The sequence below is a fragment of the Coregonus clupeaformis genome, unplaced genomic scaffold, assembly GCF_020615455.1.
Source record: "Coregonus clupeaformis isolate EN_2021a unplaced genomic scaffold, ASM2061545v1 scaf0450, whole genome shotgun sequence".
Lineage (NCBI taxonomy): Eukaryota > Metazoa > Chordata > Actinopteri > Salmoniformes > Salmonidae > Coregonus > Coregonus clupeaformis.
Genome location: NW_025533905.1, coordinates 160,001 through 184,000, shown reverse-complemented (window position 1 = coordinate 184,000; position 24,000 = coordinate 160,001). Strand labels below are relative to the sequence as shown.

General features: G+C 44.6%; 1 protein-coding gene across 1 annotated transcript in view; it reads right to left on the bottom strand.

Annotated features, from left to right (window-relative positions):
* Nucleotides 1–24,000, bottom strand: part of LOC121561893 (protein kinase C beta type-like) — a gene marked incomplete at its 5' end in the record, with an annotated part of 117,774 nt that overhangs the window by 9,997 nt on the left and 83,777 nt on the right. The window contains 6 exons of the mRNA XM_045215470.1: nt 2,733–2,873; nt 9,505–9,612; nt 9,855–9,935; nt 17,248–17,386; nt 19,914–19,976; nt 21,780–21,871. Of these exons, the coding sequence (XP_045071405.1) occupies nt 2,733–2,873; nt 9,505–9,612; nt 9,855–9,935; nt 17,248–17,386; nt 19,914–19,976; nt 21,780–21,871 (624 nt within the window). The remainder of the gene's footprint in view (nt 1–2,732; nt 2,874–9,504; nt 9,613–9,854; nt 9,936–17,247; nt 17,387–19,913; nt 19,977–21,779; nt 21,872–24,000) is intronic.

Here is a 24,000-nt window from a genome sequence, read left to right as displayed (position 1 = left end):
CCATTTAAATCCTTTGTAAATCAATTCCACAATGGACTATCAACTTGAAACATATTAGGCTCATCAAAAACATCACCATGTTAACAGTTTGGCATTGATATCTTTAAAAAATATGGAAAATATTCACTTTTTTTGACTATTGTAACGCTAATGCTTAAAATAATCATAAACATCTTCTGAACCATATGACTGTGGTACACGTCTTAACTTAGTCTGAACTTAGTTTCAGAAACGGTAAGGGATTGGTCAAAAGATGGCTAACGTCGATTTTACGTTTCCATTTAAAACCCCTGTAAATCCATTCCACAGTGGACTATCAACTAAGACGAACCACGCTGAATGTGGTATTGATAACTATTAACAACTCATCTCCTCACGAACCATACGTCAGATTCACTCTAGATCGTTCATATAGACTGATTACAATAGTTGCTGCATTCAAATATGTCCGCACTGCACCTACGCATTCACCAGACAGTGAGTCACGGGGTTGTAGCTTGTTATATAAAGCAGGCGGACAGGCATCGAGGCATCCAGTTACTGTTCGACGGGAACGTTAGAATGGGCAAAAAAAACGAGTGACCCTAAGCAACTTTGAGCGTGGTGTGATCGCCGGTGCCAGGCGTTTCCGGATCCAGTGTCTCAGAAACGGCCGCCTTCCTGGGCTTTTCACGCATGACAGCGTCTAGAATGGTGCAACATTTTTTTATAAAATGGCAGTCAGTTTCTGCAAAAAACAGCTCGTTGACGAGAGAGGTAAAAATAAACAAGTACAAAAGGCTCCAGTGGGCATCACCATGGCGATCACCAACAGTGGGCATCACCATGGCGATCACCAACACCGGACAATTGAGGAGTGGAAAAACATCGCCTGGAACGTGACAGCGAGTTCAGTTTACTTGAGTGGCCTGCGCAGTCCACCAGACCCTCAACCCAATAGAGCATCCTTTGGGATGAGATGGAACGGGTTGTTCGCAGCATCAGTGTACCGCCGTCCAATCTGCAGCACCTGCGTGATGCCAACGTCCGTGTTGGTCCGTGAGAGATAAACACGGTAATGCTTTTACTGATTGTACATAAAAGGAAGATTAGTTCCTACATGATGCTTTGTTCTCCAGCTGGTCTTCTGTCCTTTCTGTCATCCTGTGAACCCCGTTCATTGCTGCTCGCAACTATATTTATTTTCTATTCTCTTTGTATTTTTTATTTTCTGGTGTAATTTCCTAAGTGTAATTTGTTTTACTGCTGTATTTCCTATGTGTAATGTGTTGTGTAATTGTAAGACGCAGCGCTTCTTTTAGCAAAAGAGATCTTGGTCTCAATAGGACTCCCAGTTAAAAAATAAAGGTGAAATCTCTCTCTCGCTCTGTTCTCCCTCTCTCTCTCTCTATCTCTCTCCCTCCCTCTCTCTCTCTCTCTCTCTCTCTGTCGGTCTATTTCTCTCTCTCTCTCTCTCTATCTCTCTCCCTCCCTCTCTCTCTCTCTCTCTCTCTGTCGGTCTATTTCTCTCTCTCTCTCTCTCTATCTCTCCCTCTCTCAGCGGGAGCGGCACAACTAAACAACAAGAGGTCTGATGTCTCTGACAGCTACGAGAGAGAGAGAGAGAGAGAGAGAGAGAGAGAGAGAGAGAGAGAGAGAGAGAGAGAGAGAGAGAGATGGAGGAAGAAGGACTCATTAAGGCTCTCTCTCTTTCTGTTCTGACAAATGCACTTCTGCCTTCCAAACTTTTGATGGACACTCAGACTAACACGAACAACAACGTGGCACTAACACACACGCACACGCACACGCACACGCACACACACACACACACACACACACACACGCACACACGCACACCAGTCACGCCAGTAAACTGCAGTTCTCTATGAAGAGCCCAACAAAAATGAGACAATCCTTTCACTTATACGTTAGCTATAGCTACACACACCATCCTGCCACCACAGATCACCACCATCACCATCATCAACAGCACCATCACCACCACCACCACCATCATCACCACCATCATCATCATCAACAGCACCATCACCATCACCACCATCATCATTATCACCATCAAAATCATCACCATCACCACCACTACCATCACCACCACTACCACCACCACCATCACCACCATCATCATTATCACCACCATCATCATCATCATCATCACCACCATCATCATCATCATCACCACCATCATCACCATCACCACCACCACCACCACCACCATCATCACCATTGTACGTACCTGTGTGTGTTTATTCAGACAGAGGAAAAGAAGGAGAGGGGGGACGTTGAACAGTAGGACAACCAACTGGAAGGACAGAAGGGGTGGGAGGGGGGACGTTGGACAGAAGGACAACCAACTGGAAGGACAGAAGGGGAGGGAGGGGGGACGTTGAACAGAAGGACAACCAACTGAAAGGACAGAAGGGGAGGGAGGGGGGACGTTGGACAGAAGGACAACCAACTGGAAGGACAGAAGGGGAGGGAGGGGGACGTTGAACAGAAGGACAACCAACTGGAAGGACAGAAGGGGAGGGAGGGGGGGACGTTGGACAGAAGGACAACCAACTGGAAGGACAGAAGGGGAGGGAGGGGGGACGTTGAACAGAAGGACAACCAACTGGAAGGACAGAAGGGGATAGACGGGGGGACGTTGGACAGAAGGACAACCAACTGAAAGGACAGAAGGGGATAGAGGGGGGGACGTTGGACAGAAGGACAGGGGGGGGGAGACTTACAGCTTTGGGTTTGAATGGCGGTTGTACTTCCTTGTTCTCTAGTTTGTCCCAGTCCATATAACGGAAGAACCCGTGGTCCCTGATGTCTCGCTCCCCCTCCGGACCACAGCCCAGACGCTTCCCTGGATGCTTAGTCATCAACTAGAGACAGGGAGGGGGTTAGAAGGTCAGAGGTCAGAGGGCAGAGGCTCCATCTCTATCTCCTCCCTTTCATTTGCACTGATGTTGAAAACAATCTGGTGGCTCCATCTTTAGGCTTTAGTCTTTCACCTGGTCATTTCTTTCAGATTAGTGCCGATGAAGGAGAGAGGGCTCGTTGGACCTGCCTTAACCCCTGGGAATGTAAGCCATTGTTCTATGTGTGTGTGTGTGTGTGTGTGGCTGTGTGTGTGTGTGTGTGTGTGTGTGTGTGTGTGTGTGTGTGTCCTACCGTAGTAGTAGCAGTCATAAGTCATTATGTTATCAGTAAAACAACATCCACCTCACTACCCACAACAACCATACCCACAACAACCATACCCACCTCCCTACCCACAACAACCATACCCACCTCAATACCCACAACAACCATACCCACCTCAATACCCACAACAACCACACCCACGACAACCATACCCACCTCCCTACCCACAACAACCATACCCACCTCCCTACCCACAACAACCATACCCACCTCCCTACCCACAACAACCATACCCACCTCCCTACCCACAACAACCATACCCACCTCCCTACCCACAACAACCATACCCACCTCCCTACCCACAACAACCATACCCACCTTCCTACCCAAAACAACCATACCCACCTCCCTACCCACAACAACCATACCCACCTCCCTACCCACAACAACCATACCCACCTCCCTACCCACAACAACCATACCCACCTCCCTACCCACAACAACCATACCCACCTCAATACCCACAACAACCATACCCACCTCCCTACCCACAACAACCATACCCACCTCAATACCCACAACAACCATACCCACCTCAATACCCACAACAACCATACCCACCTCCCTACCCACAACAACCATACCCACCTCAATACCCACAACAACCATACCCACCTTCCTACCCACAACAACCATACCCACCTCCCTACCCACAACAACCACACCCACGACAACCATACCCACCCTCCTACCCACAACAACCATACCCACCCTCCTACCCACAACAACCATACCCACCTTCCTACCCACAACAACCATACCCACCTCCCTACCCACAACAACCATACCCACCTCCCTACCCACAACAACCATACCCACCTCCCTACCCACAACAACCACACCCACGACAACCATACCCACCCTCCTACCCACAACAACCATACCCACCCTCCTACCCACAACAACCACACCCACAACAACCATACCCACCTCCCTACCCACAACAACCATACCCACCTCCCTACCCACAACAACCATACCCACCTCCCTACCCACAACAACCATACCCACCTCCCTACCCACAACAACCATACCCACCTCCCTACCCACAACAACCATACCCACCTCAATACCCACAACAACCATACCCACCTCCCTACCCACAACAACCATACCCACCTCAATACCCACAACAACCATACCCACCTCAATACCCACAACAACCATACCCACCTCCCTACCCACAACAACCATACCCACCTCAATACCCACAACAACCATACCCACCTTCCTACCCACAACAACCATACCCACCTCCCTACCCACAACAACCACACCCACGACAACCATACCCACCCTCCTACCCACAACAACCATACCCCCCTCCTACCCACAACAACCATACCCACCTCCCTACCCACAACAACCATACCCACCTCCCTACCCACAACAACCATACCCACCTCCCTACCCACAACAACCATACCCACCTCCCTACCCACAACAACCATACCCACCTCACCCACAACAACCATACCCACCTTCCTACCCACAACAACCATACCCACCCTCCCTACCCACAACAACCACACCCACAACAACCATACCCACCCTCCTACCCACAACAACCATACCCCCCTCCTACCCACAACAACCATACCCACCTCCCTACCCACAACAACCATACCCACCTCCCTACCCACAACAACCATACCCACCTCCCTACCCACAACAACCACACCCACGACAACCATACCCACCCTCCTACCCACAACAACCATACCCACCCTCCTACCCACAACAACCACACCCACAACAACCATACCCACCTCCCTACCCACAACAACCATACCCACCTCAATACCCACAACAACCATACCCACCTTCCTACCCACAACAACCATACCCACCTCCCTACCCACAACAACCACACCCACGACAACCATACCCACCCTCCTACCCACAACAACCATACCCCCCTCCTACCCACAACAACCATACCCACCTCCCTACCCACAACAACCATACCCACCTCCCTACCCACAACAACCATACCCACCTCCCTACCCACAACAACCACACCCACAACAACCATACCCACCCTCCTACCCACAACAACCATACCCACCCTCCTACCCACAACAACCACACCCACAACAACCATACCCATCCCCCTACCCACAACAACCATACCCACCTCCCTACCCACAACAACCATACCCACCTCAATACCCACAACAACCATACCCACCCTCCTACCCACAACAACCATACCCACCCTCCTACCCACAACAACCACACCCACCTCCCTACCCACAACAACCATACCCACCTCCCTACCCACAACAACCATACCCACCTCCCTACCCACAACAACCATACCCACCTCCCTACCCACAACAACCATACCCACCTCAATACCCACAACAACCATACCCACCTCAATACCCACAACAACCATACCCACCCTCCTACCCACAACAACCATACCCACCCTCCTACCCACAACAACCACACCCACAACAACCATACCCACCTCCCTACCCACAACAACCATACCCACCTCCCTACCCACAACAACCATACCCACCTCCCTACCCACAACAACCATACCCACAACAACCATACCCACCCTCCTACCCACAACAACCATACCCACCCTCCTACCCACAACAACCACACCCACAACAACCATACCCACCTCCCTACCCACAACAACCATACCCACCTTCCTACCCACAACAACCATACCCACCCTCCTACCCACAACAACCATACCCACCCTCCTACCCACAACAACCACACCCACCCTCCTACCCACAACAACCATACCCACCTCAATACCCACAACAACCATACCCACCCTCCTACCCACAACAACCATACCCACCCTCCTACCCACAACAACCACACCCACAACAACCATACCCACCTCCCTACCCACAACAACCATACCCACCTCCCTACCCACAACAACCATACCCACCTTCCTACCCACAACAACCATACCCACCCTCCTACCCACAACAACCATACCCACCTCAATACCCACAACAACCACACCCACCCTCCTACCCACAACAACCATACCCACCCTCCTACCCACAACAACCATACCCACCTCCCTACCCACAACAACCATACCCACCTCAATACCCACAACAACCATACCCACCTTCCTACCCACAACAACCATACCCACCCTCCTACCCACAACAACCATACCCACCTTCCTACCCACAACAACCATACCCACCTCAATACCCACAACAACCATACCCACCTTCCTACCCACAACAACCATACCCACCCTCCTACCCACAACAACCATACCCACCTCCCTACCCACAACAACCATACCCACCCTCCTACCCACAACAACCATACCCACCTCCCTACCCACAACAACCACACCCACCCTCCTACCCACAACAACCATACCCACCTCCCTACCCACAACAACCATACCCACCTCCCTACCCACAACAACCATACCCACCTCAATACCCACAACAACCATACCCACCCTCCTACCCACAACAACCATACCCACCCTCCTACCCACAACAACCATACCCACCTCCCTACCCACAACAACCATACCCACCTCAAAACCCACAACAACCATACCCACCTCAAAACCCACAACAACCATACCCACCTCAATACCCACAACAACCATACCCACCTCAATACCCACAACAACCACACCCACCTCCCTACCCACACACCACCTACCCATCCTCCTACCCACAACAACCAGAAACACACCCCACCCGCCCCGTGGTTGAGTTAGATAGGGGAGAGAGATGGAGATAGGGGGAGAGAGAGGGAGACTGGGAGAGAGAGGGAGACTGGGAGAGAGAGGGAGACGGGGGAGAGAGAGGGAGATAGGGGGAGAGAGAGGGAGACGGGGAGAGAGAGGGAGACAGGGGGAGAGAGAGACAGGGGGACAGGGGGAGAGAGAGAGGGAGATAGGGGGAGGGAGAGGGAGACAGGGGGAGAGAGAGGGAGACGGGGAGAGAGATAGGGAGATAGGGGGAGAGAGAGGGAGACAGGGGGAGAGCGGGAGATAGGGGCAGAGCGAGGGAGATAGGGGGAGAGAGAGGGAGACAGGGGGAGAGAGAGGGAGACAGGGGGAGAGAGAGGGAGACAGGGGGAGAGAGAGGGAGACAGCGGGAGAGAGAGGGAGACAGGGGGAGAGAGGGAGCATGAACTGAGCAGGGGCTGATATAATGAAAGGAAAATACTAAGAATTAATGAAGGGAGAGGAGAGGAGAGGGGAGAGGAGAGGGGGAGAGGAGAGAGAAAGAAGATAGCGTCACGTGACGCTGCGAGACCTCTGACATTTCCTACCCTTTATGTTCTGAGAGAGCCCACTGGATTATCAATGGAATGAGGGCTTCTATTGTATATCCTCCTAAACTCTCCTTTGACTGCTGTGTGTGTCTGTGTGTGTGTGTGTGTGTGTGTGTGTGTGTGTGTGTGTGTGTGTGTGTGTGTGTGTGTGTGTGTGTGTGTGTGTGTGTGATTGCAGTGGGTACTGAAGCGTAACGGTTGAGGATGACACTGAGGTTTGATAGAGAGGACTGAGTTGATAGAGTGGGCTGGATTCTGCTGGCTGAATAATTGAGCTGTGTGTGTGTGTGTGTGTGTGTGTGTGTGCGTGTGCGTGTGCGTGTGCGTGTGTGTGTGTGTGTGTGTAGAGGATAGATAAACAGGGTATAGGGAAGACAAAGCTCATCTTAAGAACGAACACTGCAGAATGACAGAGAAGGACAGGAGAGGAGACATATACTACATTACATTAGGAAGCCTCCTCCCCCTCTCCTCTCTCCCTCCCTCCCACTCTCCTCCTCCCCCACTCCTCTCTCTCTCCCTCTCTCCTCCTCCCCCACTCCTCTCTCTCTCCCTCCCTCCCTCCCTCTCTCCTCCTCCCCAGCCTCCCCCCTCTCCTCTCTCTCTCCCTCCCTCCCACTCTCCTCCTCCCCAGCCTCCTCCCCCTCTCCTCTCTCTCTCCCTCCCTCCCTCTCTCCTCCTCCCCAGCCTCCTCCCCCCACTCCTCTCTCTCTCCCTCCCTCCCACTCTCCTCCTCCCCAGCCTCCTCCCCCTCTCCTCTCTCTCTCCCTCCCTCTCTCCTCCTCCCCAGCCCCCCTCCCCCTCTCCTCTCTCTCTCCCTCCCTCCCTCTCTCCTCCTCCCCAGCCTCCTCCCCCTCTCCTCTCCCTCTCTCCTTCCAGTCCCTTCTTTCTTCCAGCCTCCTCCCCCTCTCCTCTCTCTCTCCCTCCCTCCCTCTCTCCTCCTCCCCAGCCTCCTCCCCCTCTCCTCTCCCTCTCTCCTCCTCCCCAGCCTCCTCCCCCTCTCCTCTCTCCCTCCCTCCCTCCCTCCCTCTCTCCTCCTCCCCAGCCTCCTCCCCCTCTCCTCTCTTCCTCCCTCTCTCCTCCTCCCCAGCCTCCTCCCCTCTCCTCCCTCTCTCTCTCCCTCTCTCCTCCTCCCCAGCCACCTCCCCCTCTCCTCTCTTCCTCCCTCTCTCCTCCTCCCCAGCCTCCTCCCCTCTCCTCTCTCTCTCTCTCCCTCTCTCCTCCTCCCCAGCCTCCTCCCCCTCTCCTCTCTCTCCCTCTCTCCTCCTCCCCCAGCCTCCTCCCCCTCTCCTCTCTTCCTCCCTCTCTCCTCCTCCCCAGTCTCCTCCCCTCTCCTCCCTCTCTCTCTCCCTCTCTCCTCCTCCCCAGCCACCTCCCCCTCTCCTCCCTCCCTCCCACTCTCCTCCTCCCCAGCCTCCTCCCCCTCTCCTCTCTCTCTCCCTCCCTCCCTCTCTCCTCCTCCCCCAGCCTCCTCCCCCTCTCCTCTCCCTCTCTCCTCCTCCCCAGCCTCCTCCCCCTCTCCTCTCTCTCTCCCTCCCTCGCTCTCTCCTCCTCCCCTGCCTCCTCCCCCCTCTCCTCTCCCTCTCTCCTCCTCCCCAGCCTCCTCCCCCCTCTCCTCTCTCCCTCCCTCCCTCCCTCCCTCTCTCCTCCTCCCCAGCCTCCTCCCCCCTCTCCTCTCTTCCTCCCTCTCTCCTCCTCCCCAGCCTCCTCCCCTCTCCTCCCTCTCTCCCTCTCTCCTCCTCCCCCAGCCACCTCCCCCCTCTCCTCTCTTCCTCCCTCTCTCCTCCTCCCCAGCCTCCTCCCCTCTCCTCTCTCTCTCTCTCCCTCTCTCCTCCTCCCCAGCCTCCTCCCCCTCTCCTCTCTCTCCCTCTCTCCTCCTCCCCAGCCTCCTCCCCATCTCCTCTCTCTTTCTCCCTCCCTCTCTCTTCCTCCCCAGATTGCAGTGAAATGGAAGAGAAACATACTTTATCAATGTATTGTGATTATTAGGAGGTGTGTGTTTTGACCCACCCCTTTGCAGATGGCGACAGCCTCCTTGGACATGGACTTGGGGTAGGAGACGTGATGCTCCATGATGGACTGAAACAACTCATCTTCATCTTCACCATCGAAGGGAGGCTGGGACAGGAGGGAGGAGGGGAGGACAGGAGAGAGAGGTTAATACCCACCATAAGGGAGGCTGGGACAGGAGAGAGGAGGGGAGGACAGGAGAGAGGAGGGGAGGACAGGAGAGAGGTTAATACCCACCATAAGGGAGGCTGGGACAGGAGAGAGGAGGGGAGGACAGGAGAGAGGAGGGGAGGACAGGAGAGAGGTTAATACCCACCATAAATGTTAACATATACACACACACCCCTTACCTGTCCAGCCAGCATCTCATACAGCAGAACTCCAAAGGCCCACCAGTCCACTGACTTCCCATAAGGCTGGTACGCTATGATCTGGAGAAGGAGAGGACAGTACAATCAAGGAGAATAGAATAGAGTAGAGTCAAATAGATTAGAGTAGAGTAGAATATAGTAGAATAGAGTAGAGTAGAATATAGTAGAGTAGAGTAGAGTAGAATAGAGTAGAGTCAAATAGAGTAGAGTAGAATAGAGTATAATAGAGTAGAATAGAGTAGAGTAGAATAGAAAAGAGTAGAATAGAGTAGAATAGAGTAGAGTAGAATAGAATAGAGTAGAATAGAGTATAATAGAGTAGAATAGAGTAGAGTAGAATAGAATAGAGTAGAATAGAGTATAATAGAGTAGAATAGAGTAGAGTAGAGTAGAATAGAATAGAATAGAGTAGAATAGAATAGAGTAGAATAGAGTAGAATAGAGTAGAGTAGAATATAGTAGAATAGAGTAGAATAGAATAGAATAGAGTAGAATAGAGTAGAATAGAGTAGAATAGAATAGAATAGAGTAGAATTGAATAGAGTAGAATAGAGTAGAATAGAGTTGAGTAGAATAGAATAGAGTAGAGTAGAGTAGAGTAGAATAGAGTAGAATAGAATAGAATAGAGTAGAATTGAATAGAGTAGAATAGAGTAGAATAGAGTAGAGTAGAATATAGTAGAATATAATAGAATAGAATAAAGTAGAGTAGAGTAGAATAGAGTAGAATAGAATAGAGTATAATAGAGTAGAGTAGAATATAGTAGAATAGAATAGAGTAGAATATAGTAGAATATAATAGAATAGAATAGAGTAGAGTAGAGTAGAATAGAGTAGAATAGAATAGAGTAGAATAGAATAGAGTAGAATATAGTAGAATAGAGTAGAGTAGAATAGAGTAGAATAGAATAGAATAGAGTAGAATAGAGTAGAATAGAGTAGAGTAGAGTAGAATATAGTAGAATAGAATAGAGTAGAGTAGAGTAGAATAGAATAGAGTAGAGTAGAATAGAGTAGAATAGAGTAGAATAGAGTAGAGTAGAGTAGAGTAGAGTAGAGTAGAGTAGAGATAGAATAGAGTAGAGTAGAGTAGAATAGAATAGAGTAGAGTAGAATATAATAGAATAGAGTAGAATAGAGTAGAATAGAGTAGAGTAGAATAGAATAGAGTAGAATAGAGTAGAATAGAACAGAATAGATTAAAGTAAAATAGAGTTTAATAGAGTAGAACAGAATAGAGTAGAGTAGAGTAGAGTAGAGTAGAGTAGAGTAGAGTAGAATAGAGTAGAATATAATAGAATATAGTAGAATAGAATAGAGTAGAATAGAATATAGTAGAGTAGAGTAGAATAGAATATAGTAGAATATAATAGAGTAGAATAGAATAGAGTAGAGTAGAGTAGAGTAGAATGGAATATAGTAGAATAGAATAGAGTAGAATAGAATATAGTAGAATAGAGTAGAATAAAGTAGAATAGAGTAGAGTAGAGTAGAACAGAGTAGAATAGAATAGAATAGAGTAGAATAGCATAGAGTAGAATAGAATAGAATAGAGTAGAATAGAGTAGAGTAGAATAGAGTAGAATAGAGTAGAATATAGTAGAGTAGAATAGAATAGAGTAGAGTAGAATATAATAGAGTAGAGAAGAGTAGAATAAAATATAATAGAGTAGAATATAATAGAGTAGAATAGAATAGAGTAGAGTATAATAGAGTAGAATAAAATAGAGTAGAGTAGAGTAGAATAGAGTAGAGTAGAGTAGAATAGAATAGAGTAGAATAGAGTATAATAGAGTAGAATAGAGGAGAATAGAGTAGAATAGAGTAGAATAGAGTAGAGTAGAATAGAGTAGAATAGAGTAGAATAGAGTAGAATATAGTAGAGTAGAATAGAATAGAGTAGAGTAGAATATAATAGAGTAGAATAGAATAGAATAGAGTAGAATAGAGTAGAATAGAGTAGAATAAAATATAATAGAGTAGAATAGAATAGAGTAGAGTAGAGTAGAATAGAGTAGAGTAGAATAGAATAGAGTAGAGTAGAATAGAGTAGAATAGAGGAGAATAGAATAGAGTAGAATAGAGTAGAGTAGAATAGAATAGAATAGAGTATAATATAGTAGAGTAGAATAGAATAGAGTAGAATATAATAGAGTAGAATAGAATAGAATAGAGTAGAATAGAGTAGAGAAGAGTAGAATAAAATATAATAGAGTAGAATATAATAGAGTAGAATAGAATAGAGTAGAGTATAATAGAGTAGAATAAAATAGAGTAGAGTAGAGTAGAATAGAGTAGAGTAGAGTAGAATAGAATAGAGTAGAATAGAGTATAATAGAGTAGAATAGAGGAGAATAGAGTAGAATAGAGTAGAATAGAGTAGAGTAGAATAGAGTAGAATAGAGTAGAATAGAGTAGAATATAGTAGAGTAGAATAGAATAGAGTAGAGTAGAATATAATAGAGTAGAATAGAATAGAATAGAGTAGAATAGAGTAGAATAGAGTAGAATAAAATATAATAGAGTAGAATAGAATAGAGTAGAGTAGAGTAGAATAGAGTAGAGTAGAATAGAATAGAGTAGAGTAGAATAGAGTAGAATAGAGGAGAATAGAATAGAGTAGAATAGAGTAGAGTAGAATAGAATAGAATAGAGTATAATATAGTAGAGTAGAATAGAATAGAGTAGAATAGAGTAGAGTAGAATAGAATAGAGTAGAGTAGAATAGAGTAGAGTAGAGTAGAATAGAGTAGAATAGAATAGAGTAGAATAGAGTAGAATATAGTAGAATAGAATAGAATAGAATAGAGTAGAGTAGAATAGAGTAGAGTAGAGTAGAATATAGTAGAATAGAATAGAATAGAGTAGAATATAGTAGAATAGAGTAGAGTAGAATAGAGTAGAATATAGTAGAATAGAATAGAATAGAGTAGAGTAGAATAGAGTAGAGTAGAGTAGAATATAGTAGAATAGAATAGAATAGAATAGAGTAGAATAGAGTATAATAGAATAGAATAGAGTAGAGTAGAGTAGAATAGAGTAGAGTAGAATAGAGTAGAATAGAATAGAATAGAGTAGAGTAGAGTAGAATAGAGTAGAGTAGAATATAGTAGAATAGAATAGAATAGAGAAGAATATAGTAGAATAGAGTAGAGTAGAGTAGAGTAGAATAGAGTAGAGTAGAGTAGAGTAGAATATAGTAGAATAGAATAGAATAGAATAGAATAGAATAGAGTAGAGTAGAGTAGAATATAGTAGAATAGAATAGAATAGAGTAGAATAGAGTAGAGTAGAGTAGAATATAGTAGAATAGAATAGAATAGAGTAGAGTAGAGTAGAGTAGAATAGAGTAGAGTAGAATATAGTAGAATAGAATAGAATAGAGTAGAGTAGAATAGAGTAGAGTAGAGTAGAATATAGTAGAATAGAATAGAATAGAGAAGAATATAGTAGAATAGAGTAGAGTAGAGTAGAATAGAGTAGAGTAGAGTAGAATAGAGTAGAATATAGTAGAATATAATAGAATAGAATAGAATAGAGTAGAGTAGAATAGAATAGAATATAGTAGAATAGAATATAATATAATATAGTAGAATAGAATAGAGTAGAGTAGAATAGAGTAGAATAGAGTAGAATAGAGTATAGTAGAGTAGAATATAGTAGAATAGAAGAGAATAGAGTAGAATAGAGTAGAATAGAGTAGAGTAGAGTAGAATATAGTAGAGTAGAGTAGAATAGAGTAGAATATAGTAGAATAGAGTAGAATAGAATAGAGTAGAATAGAGTAGAATAGATTACAGTAAAATAGAGTTTAATAGAGTAGAACAGAATAGAGTAGAATAGAGTAGAATAGAGTAGAGTATCGTAGAATAGAATATAGTAGAATAGAATAGAGTAGAATAGAATAGAGTAGAGTAGAGTAGAATAGAATATAGTAGAATAGAATGGAGTAGAATAGAATAGAATAGAATAGAGTAGAGTAGAGTAGAATGGAATATAGTAGAATAGAATAGAGTAGAACATAATATAATATAGTAGAATAGAGTAGAGTAGAGTATAATAGAATAGAGTAGAATAGAGTAGAATAGAGTAGAGTAGAGTAGAATATAATAGAGTAGAATAAAGTATAGAGTAGAGTAGAGTAGAATATAATATAGTAGAGTAGAATGGAGTAGAATAGATTAGAGTAGAATAGAATAGAGTAGAGTAGAGTAGAGTAGAATAGAATATAGTAGAATAGAATAGAGTAAAATAGAATAGAGTAGAATAGAATAGAGTTGAGTAGAGTAGAATGGAATAGAGTAGAAAATAATATAATATAGTAGAATATAGTAGAGTAGAATATAATAGAGTAGAATAAAGTATAGAGTAGAGTAGAGTAGAATATAATATAGTAGAGTAGAATGGAGTAGAATAGAATAGAGTAGAATAGAGTAGAGTAGAATAGAGTAGAGTAGAACAGAGTAGAATAGAATAGAATAGAGTAGAATAGCATAGAGTAGAATAGAATAGAGTAGAGTAGAGTAGAATAGAGTAGAATAGAATAGAGTAGAGTAGAATAGCATAGAGTAGAATATAATAGAGTAGAGTAGAGTAGAGTAGAATAAAGTAGAATATAATAGAGTAGAATAGAGTAGAGTAGAGTAGAATAGAGTAGAATATAATAGAGTAGAGTAGAGTAGAATAGAGTAGAATATAATAGAGTAGAGTAGAGTAGCATAGAGTAGAATATAATAGAGTAGAGAAGAGTAGAATAGAATAGAGTAGAATAAAGTAGAATAAAGTAGAATAGAGTAGAGTAGAATAGAATAGAGTAGAGTAGAGTAGAATAGCATAGAGTAGAATAGAATAGAATAGAGTAGAGTAGAGTAGAGTAGAATAGAGTAGAATAGAATAGAGTAGAGTAGAATAATATAGAGTAGAATATAATAGAGTAGAGTAGAGTAGAATAGAGTAGAATAAAGTAGAATAGAGTAGAGTAGAGTAGAACAGAGTAGAATATAATAGAGTAGAATAGAATAGAATAGAATATAATAGAGTAGAATAGAGTAGAATAGAGTAGAATAGAATAGAGTAGAGTATAATAGAATATAGTAGAGTAGAATAGAATAGAGTAGAGTAGAATAGAATAGAGTAGAATAGAGTATAATAGAATAGAGTAGAATAGAGTAGAATAGAATAGAGTAGAATAGAGTAGAGTAGAATAGAGTAGAATAGAATATAGTAGAGTAGAATAGAATAGAGTAGAGTAGAGTAGAATAGAATAGAGTAGAATAGAGTAGAATAGAATAGAGTAGAATAGAGTAGAGTAGAATAGAGTAGAATAGAATAGAATAGAGTAGAATAGAATAGAGTAGAGTAGAATAGAATAGAGTAGAATAGAGTAGAATAGAATAGAGTAGAATAGAGTAGAGTAGAATAGAGTAGAATAGAATATAGTAGAGTAGAATAGAGTAGAATAGAATATAGTAGAGTAGAATAGAATAGAGTAGAGTAGAATAGAGTAGAATATAATATAGTAGAGTAGAGTAGAATAGAGTAGAATAGAATAGAGTAGAGTAGAATAGAGTAGAATAGAGTAGAGTAGAGTAGCATCCAGTATAGTAAAGTAGAATAGAATAGAATGCATTAGAATATAACTATAGAATACGTCTTTATTAGAGCTGAATGTGTTCTCTTCAGTTCCAACAGACTCTCTGGTGTTACCACACAGCCTAACATGCTGACCACACAGCCTAACATGCTGACCACACAGCCTAACATGCTGACCACACAGCCTAACATGCTGACCACACAGCCTAACATGCTGACCACACAGCCTAACATGCTGACCACACAGCCTAACATGCTGACCACACCGCCTAACATGCTGACCACACAGCCTAACATGCTGACCACACCGCCTAACATGCTGACCACACAGCCTAACATGCTGACCACACAGCCTAACATGCTGACCACACCGCCTAACATGCTGACCACACAGCCTAACATGCTGACCACACCGCCTAACATGCTGACCACACCGCCTAACATGCTGACCACACAGCCTAACATGCTGACCACACAGCCTAACATGCTGACCACACAGCCTAACATGCTGACCACACCGCCTAACATGCTGACCACACAGCCTAACATGCTGACCACACCGCCTAACATGCTGACCACACAGCCTAACATGCTGACCACACAGCCTAACATGCTGACCACACAGCCTAACATGCTGACCACACAGCCTAACATGCTGACCACACAGCCTAACATGCTGACCACACAGCCTAACATGCTGACCACACAGCCTAACATGCTGACCACACCGCCTAACATGCTGACCACACCGCCTAACATGCTGACCACACCGCCTAACATGCTGACCACACAGCCTAACATGCTGACCACACAGCCTAACATGCTGACCACACCGCCTAACATGCTGACCACACAGCCTAACATGCTGACCACACCGCCTAACATGCTGACCACACAGCCTAACATGCTGACCACACCGCCTAACATGCTGACCACACAGCCTAACATGCTGACCACACAGCCTAACATGCTGACCACACAGCCTAACATGCTGACCACACAGCCTAACATGCTGACCCCACCGCCTAACATGCTGACCACACCGCCTAACATGCTGACCACACAGCCTAACATGCTGACCACACAGCCTAACATGCTGACCACACAGCCTAACATGCTGACCACACAGCCTAACATGCTGACCACACCGCCTAACATGCTGACCACACCGCCTAACATGCTGACCACACAGCCTAACATGCTGACCACACAGCCTAACATGCTGACCACACAGCCTAACATGCTGACCACACAGCCTAACATGCTGACCACACCGCCTAACATGCTGACCACACCGCCTAACATGCTGACCACACCGCCTAACATGCTGACCACACCGCCTAACATGCTGACCACACAGCCTAACATGCAGCCTAACATGCAGCCTAACATGCTGACCACACAGCCTAACATGCTGACCACACAGCCTAACATGCTGACCACACAGCATGTTACACACACACACACACACACACACACAGACACACACACACGCACACAGACACACACAGACACACACAGACACAAACACACACACACACACACACACACACACACACACACACACACACACACACACACACACACACACACACACACACACACACACACACACACACACACACACACACACACACACACAGAAACACACACACACACACACACAGAGACACACACACACACACACAGACACACACACACACACATACACACACACACACACAGAAACACACACACACACACACAGAGACACACACACACACACATACACACCCCCTACCTCAGGAGCGATGTAGTCGGGGGTCCCACAGAAGGTCTTGGTGGTGACTCCGTCTGACATGTTCTCTTTACACATCCCAAAGTCAGCTATCTTAATGTGGCCTTCTGCATCCAGCATCACGTTGTCCAGCTTCAGATCCCTACAGGAAGACAACACACACATACTGGACTCTCAGGTACGGTTAGGGTACCGTATGGTTCCCGGGGGGTACAAAAATATCAAAATTACACATAATATACTATCAGAGGTACACCTATAATGGATTTAGTATTTTATTATGGATCCCCATTAGTTCCTGCCAAGGCAGCAGCTACTCTTCCTGGGGTTTATTATGGATCCCCATTAGTTCCTGCCAAGGCAGCAGCTACTCTTCCTGGGGTTTATTATGGATCCCCATTAGTTCCTGCCAAGGCAGCAGCTACTCTTCCTGGGGTTTATTACGGATCCCCATTAGTTCCTGCCAAGGCAGCGGCTACTCTTCCTGGGGTTTATTACGGATCCCCATTAGTTCCTGCCAAGGCAGCGGCTACTCTTCCTGGGGTTTATTATGGATCCCCATTAGTTCCTGCCAAGGCAGCGGCTACTCTTCCTGGGGGTTTATTATGGATCCTCATTAGTTCCTGCCAAGGCAGCAGCTACTCTTCCTGGGGGTTTATTATGGATCCCCATTAGTTCCTGCCAAGGCAGCGGCTACTCTTCCTGGGGTTTATTATGGATCCCCATTAGTTCCTGCCAAGGCAGCAGCTACTCTTCCTGGGGTTTATTATGGATCCCCATTAGTTCCTGCCAAGGCAGCAGCTACTCTTCCTGGGGTTTATTATGGATCCCCATTAGTTCCTGCCAAGGCAGCAGCTACTCTTCCTGTGGTTTATTATGGATCCCCATTAGTTCCTGCCAAGGCAGCAGCTACTCTTCCTGGGGTTTATTATGGATCCCCATTAGTTCCTGCCAAGGTAGCAGCTACTCTTCCTGGGGGTTTATTATGGATCCCCATTAGTTCCTGCCAAGGTAGCAGCTACTCTTCCTGGGGTTTATTATGGATCCCCATTAGTTCCTGCCAAGGCAGCAGCTACTCTTCCTTGGGTTTATTATGGATCCCCCATTAGTTCCTGCCAAGGCAGCAGCTACTCTTCCTGGGGGTTTATTATGGATCCCCATTAGTTCCTGCCAAGGTAGCAGCTACTCTTCCTGGGGTTTATTATGGATCCCCATTAGTTCCTGCCAAGGCAGCAGCTACTCTTCCTGGGGTTTATTATGGATCCCCCATTAGTTCCTGCCAAGGCAGCAGCTACTCTTCCTGGGGTTTATTATGGATCCCCATTAGTTCCTGCCAAGGCAGCAGCTACTCTTCCTGGGGGTTTATTATGGATCCCCATTAGTTCCTGCCAAGGCAGCAGCTACTCTTCCTGGGGTTTATTATGGATCCCCATTACTTCCTGCCAAGGCAGCAGCTACTCTTCCTGGGGTTTATTATGGATCCCCATTAGTTCCTGCCAAGGTAGCAGCTACTCTTCCTGGGGTTTATTATGGATCCCCATTAGTTCCTGCCAAGGCAGCAGCTACTCTTCCTGGGGTTTATTATGGATCCCCATTAGTTCCTGCCAAGGCAGCAGCTACTCTTCCTGGGGTTTATTATGGATCCCCATTAGTTCCTGCCAAGGCAGCAGCTACTCTTCCTGGGGTTTATTATGGATCCCCATTAGTTCCTGCCAAGGCAGCAGCTACTCTTCCTGGGGTCCAAACACATTAAGGCACTTACATTAAATATAAAACAAGAGATGGAATAGAGTTCCATGTAGTCATGGCTCTATGTAACACTGTGCGCCTCCCATTGTCCGTTCTGGACTTGGGGACTGTGAAGAGACCTCTGGTGGCATTTCTTGTGGGGTATGCATGGGTTTCCGAGCTGTGCGCTGTGTGCTATGTCACATGGTGCCGTTCACTACCTTCAGAGGTACACCTATAATGTCACATGGTGCTGTTCACTACCTTCAGAGGTACACCTATAATGTCACATGGTGCTGTTCGCTACCTTCAGAGGTACACCTATAATGTCACATGGTGCCGTTCACTACCTTCAGAGGTACACCTATAATGTCACATGGTGCTGTTCACTACCTTCAGAGGTACACCTATAATGTCACACGGTGCCGTTCGCTACCTTGTAGGGTACATGTGTGGATAATCTAGTATAAATGGTACATTAAAATCATCAAACACTCTCAAAAACCCCGCCCATCATTATCATATTTCCCAGCATGCTCTATTGCGGGTAGATTTTTTTTTTTTAGAATTGTTTCTTTCAGTGTGTTTGTTTTTGCATGCACACTGATTGACTGATTGATCTTACGCTACACAAACATAAATAACATACATTTTAGAAAAATGACCTATCACTTCATAAGCCAGCATAATGTGACTTGACCAATATGGCCTACTAACCAGGAGTTTCAGACCACTGTGTTGCGGACCCAATAAAACAAGTATTGTATTGTATTGTAACCGTAGCGCCCATTCACAAACAGTTGTGTGACAGACTAACTCAGTCAGGAGTACTTCTCTCTGCACTCTACACCAATTCAAAGCACAGAGAAGGGTCGGGAGTACTCCTCTCTGTCAAACTCTGGATGTTGGCGTGATCAGTATCTTTGTCTGAGAAGACTCACCTGTAGATTATTCCTTTCAGATGGAGGAAGAACAGTCCTATGGCAATCTCTGCTGCGTAGAACCTGAGAGAGAGAGAGAGGGAGGGAGAGAGAGAGAGAGAGAGAGAGAGAGAGAGAGAGAGAGAGAGAGAGAGAGAGAGAGAGAGAGAGAGAGAGACAGAGACAGAGAGAGAGAGAGAGAGAGAGAGAGAGAGAGAGAGAGAGAGAGAGAGAGAGAGCGAGAGAGAGAGAGAGAGAGAGAGAGAGAGAGAGAGAGAGAGAGAGAGAGAGAGAGAGAGAGAGAGAGAGAGAGAGAGAGAGGGGATAGAGAGAGAGAGAGACAGAGACAGAGACAGAGAGAGAGAGAGAGAGAGAGAGAGAGAGAGAGAGAGAGAGAGAGAGACACAGAGAGAGAGAGGGGGGGAGGGAAGGAGAGAGAGAGAGACAGAGAGACAGAGAGACACATCACAACTGCTGCTACCAGACTCTTATTATACTGTTCAGTTTATCCACTGCCCCCATCCCCCCTCCCCCCTTCCCCAAAACAGGTGTAAATATTGGACTATAAATGGTTCCTTCCTGTATTATACTGATGCTAAAATGTTTATTCTGTTCTGCTGATCCATTTACTTTGTGTTCCTGTTATTATATTTTAATATTTATTATTGTTGTTGTTCCATTGTCCAGAAGGAACCCTGCAGTAAGCATTTCATTGGACGGTGTATACCATGTGCTTCCCGTACATACGACTAATACAACTTGAAACGTATCTACTTTCCCAGAGTCAGATGAACTCACGGATGAACTCACGGACACCATGTTTATGTCTCTGCATCCAGTATGATGGAAGTTAGAGGTAGTTTCGCGAGTACATACGACTAATACAACTTGAAACCACAAACACACACACAGTCACTCCTCACTTCAGCACATTTCTCTACTCTATACTGTATGTTCTTATTCGGTTTTAGATATTATTAGATATTATTAGATATTAGATATTATTAGATAATAGATATGATTATATATTATTAGATATGATTAGATATGATATATTAGATATTATTAGATATTATTAGATATTAGATATGATTAGATATGATTAGATATTAGATATTAGATATGATTAGATATGATTAGATATTAGATATTAGATATTATTAGATAATAGATATTAGATGTGATTAGATATTATATATTAGATATGATTAGATATTAGATATTATTAGATATTATTAGATATGATTAGATATTAGCTATTATATATGATTAGATATTATTAGATATTAGCTATTAGATATGATTAGATATTATTAGATATTAGATATTATTAGATATGATTAGATATTAGATATGATTAGATAATAGATATCATTAGATATTATTAGATATTATATATTATTAGATATTAGATATTAGATATGATTAGATATTAGATATTATTAGATATTAGATATTATTAGATATTATTAGATATTAGATATTATTAGATATTATTAGATATTAGATATGATTAGATATGATTAGATATTATATATTATTAGATATTAGATATTAGATATTAGATATGATTAGATATTAGATATTATTAGATATTAGATATGATTAGATATTAGATATGATTAGATATTATTAGATATGAAATATTATTAGATATTATATATTATTATATATGATTATATATTTAATTTCTTCTTTCTTTTTCTACTACTCCTATGACTTATTGTATTAAATATTATTCTTTTTTACACTGATTTGATTTATGTCTTAGGGCTCGATTTGGGAATGGGCCTATATACTCCATAAACTCACACAGTGTGTGTGTGTGTGTGTGTGTGTGTGTGTGTGTGTGTGTGTGTGTGTGTGTGTGTGTGTGTGTGTACTCACACAGCGTGGGGTTCCTTGAACTTGCCGACATGCTGGATCTGATACATGAGGTCTCCTCCGTTGATATACTCCATCACAAAATATAATCTGTCCTGGAGAGAGAGAGAGAGAGAGAGAGAGAGAGAGAGAGAGAGAGAGAGAGAGAGAGAGAGAGAGAGAGAGAGAGAGAGAGAGAGAGAGACAGAGAGAGAGAGAGAGAGACAGAGAGAGAGAGAGAGAGAGAGAGAGAGAGAGAGAGAGAGAGAGAGAGAGAGAGAGAGAGAGAGAGAGAGAGAGAGAGAGAGAGAGAGAGAGAGAGACAGAGAGAGAGAGAGAGAGACAGAGAGAGACAGAGAGAGAGAGAGAGAGAGAGAGAGAGAGACAGAGAGAGAGAGATGGAGAGAGAGAGATCCTCCATCACAAAATATAACCTGTTCTGGGGAGAGAGAGAGAGAGAGAGAGAGAGAGAGAGTGTGCGGAATGTGTAGTGTGTGTGTGTGTGTGTGTGTGTGTGTGTGTGTGTGTGGTGTGGTGTGTTTGTGTGTGGTAACAGTGAGGGAAAAAAATATTTGATCCCCTGCTGATTTTGTACGTTTGCCCACTGACAAAGAAATGATCAGTCTATAATTTTAATGGTAGGTTTATTTGAACAGTGAGAGACAGAATAACAACAAATAAATCCAGAAAAACGCATGTCAAAAATGTTATAAATTGATTTGCATTTTAATGAGGGAAATAAGTATCTGACCCCCTCTCAATCAGCAAGATTTCTGGCTCCCAGGTGTCTTTTATACAGGTAACGAGCTGAGATTAGGAGCACACTCTTAAAGGGAGTGCTCCTAATCTCAGCTAGTTACCTGTATAAAGACACCTGTCCACAGAAGCAATCAATCAATCAGATTCCAAACTCTCCACCATGGCCAAGACCAAAGAGCTCTCCAAGGATGTCAGGGACAAGATTGTAGACCTACACAAGGCTGGAATGGGCTACAAGACCATCGCCAAGCAGCTTGGTGAGAAGGTGACAACAGTTGGTGCGATTATTCGCAAATGGAAGAAACACAAAATAACTGTCAATCTCCCTCGGCCTGGGGCTCCATGCAAGATCTCACCACGTGGAGCTGCAATGATCATGAGAACGGTGAGGAATCAGCCCAGAACTACACGGGAGGATCTTGTCAATGATCTCAAGGCAGCTGGGACCATAGTCACCAAGAAAACAATTGGTAACACACTACGCCGTGAAGGACTGAAATCCTGCAGCGCCCGCAAGGTCCCCCTGCTCAAGAAAGCACATATACAGGGCCGTCTGAAGTTTGCCAATGAACATCTGAATGATTCAGAGGAGAACTGGGTGAAAGTGTTGTGGTCAGATGAGACCCAAAATCGAGCTCTTTGGCATCAACTCAACTCGCCGTGTTTGGAGGAGGAGGAATGCTGCCTATGACCCCAAGAACACCATCCCCACCGTCAAACATGGAGGTGGAAACATTATGCTTTGGGGGTGTTTTTCTGCTAAGGGGACAGGACAACTTCACCGCATCAAAGGGACGATGGACGGGGCCATGTACCGTCAAATCTTGGGTGAGAACCTCCTTCCCTCAGCCAGGGCATTGAAAATGGGTCGTGGATGGGTATTCCAGCATGACAATGACCCAAAACACACAGCCAAGGCAACAAAGGAGTGGCTCAAGAAGAGGCACATTAAGGTCCTGGAGTGGCCTAGCCAGTCTCCAGACCATAATCCCATAGAAAATCTATGGAGGGAGCTGAAGGTTCGAGTTGCCAAACGTCAGCCTCGAAACCTTAATGACTTGGAGAAGATCTGCAAAGAGGAGTGGGACAAAATCCCTCCTGAGATGTGTGCAAACCTGGTGGCCAACTACAAGAAACGTCTGACCTCTGTGATTGCCAACAAGGGTTTTGCCAGCAAGTACTAAGTCATGTTTTGCAGAGGGGTCAAATACTTCTTTTTTTGTTGTTATTCTGTCTCTCACTGATCAAATAAACCTACCATTAAAATTATAGACTGATCATTTCTTTGTCAGTGGGCAAACGTACAAAATCAGCAGGGGATCAAATACTTTTTTCCCTCACTGTATATAGTGTGTGTGGTGTGTGTGTGTGTGTAGAGTGTGTGTAGTGTGTGTAGTGTGTGTAGTGTGTGTAGTGTGTGTAGTGTGTGTGTAGTGTGTGTGTGGTGTGTGTAGTGTGTAGTGTGTGTAGTGTGTGTGTGTAGTGT